Source organism: Fulmarus glacialis, unplaced genomic scaffold (assembly GCF_000690835.1).
Source record: "Fulmarus glacialis isolate BGI_N327 unplaced genomic scaffold, ASM69083v1 scaffold6468, whole genome shotgun sequence".
Lineage (NCBI taxonomy): Eukaryota > Metazoa > Chordata > Aves > Procellariiformes > Procellariidae > Fulmarus > Fulmarus glacialis.
The window spans coordinates 655-3,282 of record NW_009228823.1 but is presented as its reverse complement, the minus strand read 5'-3'; the positions used below and the strand labels follow the sequence as shown (position 1 = coordinate 3,282).

Here is a 2,628-nt window from a genome sequence, read left to right as displayed (position 1 = left end):
GCTTTGCGGGGAGGGAAGTGGATCTCTTCAGCGCTCGCTGGGCGGGCAGGGCCCGGCCATCCAGTGCCTGAGCGTTAAGGCCCTATTTAATCAGTCCCTTGTAGGTTATCTCTCATTTCCCGCAAAATAGCGCAGTCCTTTGGACAGCCAGAAAGAAGCCTGTAAACTTTACCGTGTTGCGCATAAATCACTCACCAGAACATTGTGTTCTTGCCGTGAATGTGGAGGGTGTGACAAGGAGGAACTGCAAACGCACGTGCCCTGCAACCAAGTGGCCTCTGCCCGGTTTGAGTTTGGAGCGATGATGTGAGATTTCTCTTTATGTCCTTGCAGCCGGGCACCACAAATGAGAGCTGCATCACCAGCGCCTGCTGCTCGGGCGCCCGTCCCAGCAGCAGCACCGGCTTCTGCTGTGGGTGGGGCTGCACCGAAGCAGCCTGGTCTGATGGCACAAATGGCTACAACTGCTGCCGGAGTTGCTGTAGGCTCTGCTGTGGGCCATACCATAGGTCACGCACTTACAGGAGGATTTGGTGGAGGAAGCAGCTCTGAAGCTGCGAGGCCTGATATTACTTATCAGGTAAGAGGAAGCACAACTGGACACAGACTAATGAGGTGCAGTTAACTTGGGACATCAAGGCTGATGTAATTGCTATAGATGTAAAGACCACACAAATCATCATGGCTGGGAAAGCTGGGGTAATTTTAGCGACTCAGTCTCCAAGGTAACTACCACAATCACCGTGAGTATCTTAAAAGTAGTTCAAAGGGATACATGAGTGATACGAGCTTGTGGTAGGATATTAGTGTTGTTTTCTACTTTAGTACCCCTCTGATTCAGACAGGACTTCCGTGTTCCAGGTCTGATGACAGATCTATTGCAAGACATTTTTGTGCTGTTTAAACATTAAGATAATGCTGTTACCTTGCCCAGATGCCATCCAGAGTTACCTAAGTGTTTGTAACTTAAAAAACTGTCTAGAACGTGTCATGCCACTGCTGGAAACTATTTTGTACTTCAGCCCATTATTTGTTTTCCATTTAAAAAGTAACGCAACATTTTGACTAAAATGCAGGGAAGAAATACACAGCCAGCAGTACTGGGGTGGTGCAGCTTCATAGGCTGGAGGTGTTGAAAGGGCGCTTACGGAGGTGTCTGCCATTTCAGGAGCCCCAGGCAGCTCAGCCTGCCTACCAGCAGCAGCAGCAGTCGCAGTTTGCTCCTTGCCAGTATGAAATGAAACAATTCCTGGAGTGTGCGCAGAACCAGACTGACCTCAAGCTGTGCGAGGGCTTCAGTGAAGTACTGAAGCAGTGCAGGTTTGCTAATGGTAAGTAGACAGCGCTACCAGGCAACTATTAATGCGCTAATCAGTAAAATTATCGTGGGAATCATGTCGTGGTTTTTTCAGTCCATGTGGTAAAGCATGGGGATTGATACAGAGCACATAGACTGAGGTCAGTTAAAGCAAGTTGCTGTGCTGTTTGGCTTCCTGGTTTGGTCCTGTACGTACAAGCTGGGGGTGACGGGGTGGAGAGAGGATGAATTCCTGAAGGTTTTGTGTGCGTGGACTGAAGCTGACAATTTGGGAGAGTGTGGCAGTGGGCTTGGAGAAGCAGTGTAGCATTGCTGGCCTGTAGCAAGTGCCTGTTTGGCACAACTGACAAACCATCCCGACCTGGGAGAAAGGAGACTGCCAAATGCCGATGTGCAGGTGGACTGCTGAAGTCTGGAGTTAACACGTCCCAGCAAATAGATGAGGGGAGAGGGAACACCCTAACGTACATCTGCCATACAGCAAGGAAGACCACCGGCTGTCCAGGGATTCAAAACTTACTGCGATTAACTGTGATAACTTCTTATCTTACAGGTTTAGCCTAAGCCTTCAGAACAAGGTTGCTGAAGACTGTCTTAGAAGAACTGACCTATGAATGAAAAAAGCTTCAGTGATAATATCTTGCTAGTTCATATATTCACACTATTGTCCTCCCCGTGGCTTGATTCCTGCCATAGCCGCTACAGATGTGATGCAACTTGCAGCAGCAAATTAACTTAGCACAAAGTGGAAGAATGAATAAAGCAGAATGAGCTAATTTGGGTTAACCGGTTTGCTGATTGTTGTGTTGAATGTAAGTGATACGGTGTATAAATAAACTTCTCTCTCGAAGTACCTTGCTTTAGTGGACCTTGGAGTTGAGTCTGAAGGATGAGCAGGCGAGAACTGATTTTCGCCCCCCCTGCCAGCTGCGCTGCCGCCAGCGGTGCCTGAAGGGCTGGAGCTGCAGGAGTTCAGGAACACCCGTAGCTCAGCGTTTGCCAGACATCTCCTGCTTGAGCATTTGAACTCCACTGCTGGTTAAAATACGCAGTGACACTGTGTCTGACTCCACACTAGTCTGCATGCAGTGGGTCTCAGTTCCCCGATAGCCTCCTCTCATACTTTTAAAAACAAGCTCTATATTCAGATTCAAGAGATTCTGAGAAATACCTTCCCTCTGCTCAGAGAGGATCTTGGTGGTCGGCTGTTACCTGAGCAAGCCTATGCACTATCGAGCAGCTGGGCGCTTCTAAGATAATAACGGTCTTCCATCAGACTCGCAGTTCCCGATAGCGCAAGCAGAGGCTGT

The 2,628-nt window shown here is 48.7% G+C and overlaps 1 protein-coding gene across 1 annotated transcript; it reads left to right on the top strand.

Annotated features, from left to right (window-relative positions):
* Positions 1 to 333: 333 nt before the first annotated feature.
* On the top strand, positions 334 to 1,882 carry CHCHD2 (coiled-coil-helix-coiled-coil-helix domain containing 2; the record flags this gene model as incomplete). The annotated part of the gene is made up of 3 exons (XM_009583606.1): positions 334 to 580; positions 1,169 to 1,331; positions 1,872 to 1,882. Coding segments are annotated over 3 exons (421 nt in total), but the record flags the coding sequence as incomplete, so codon positions are not given.
* Between the last annotated feature and the right edge of the window lie 746 nt (positions 1,883 to 2,628).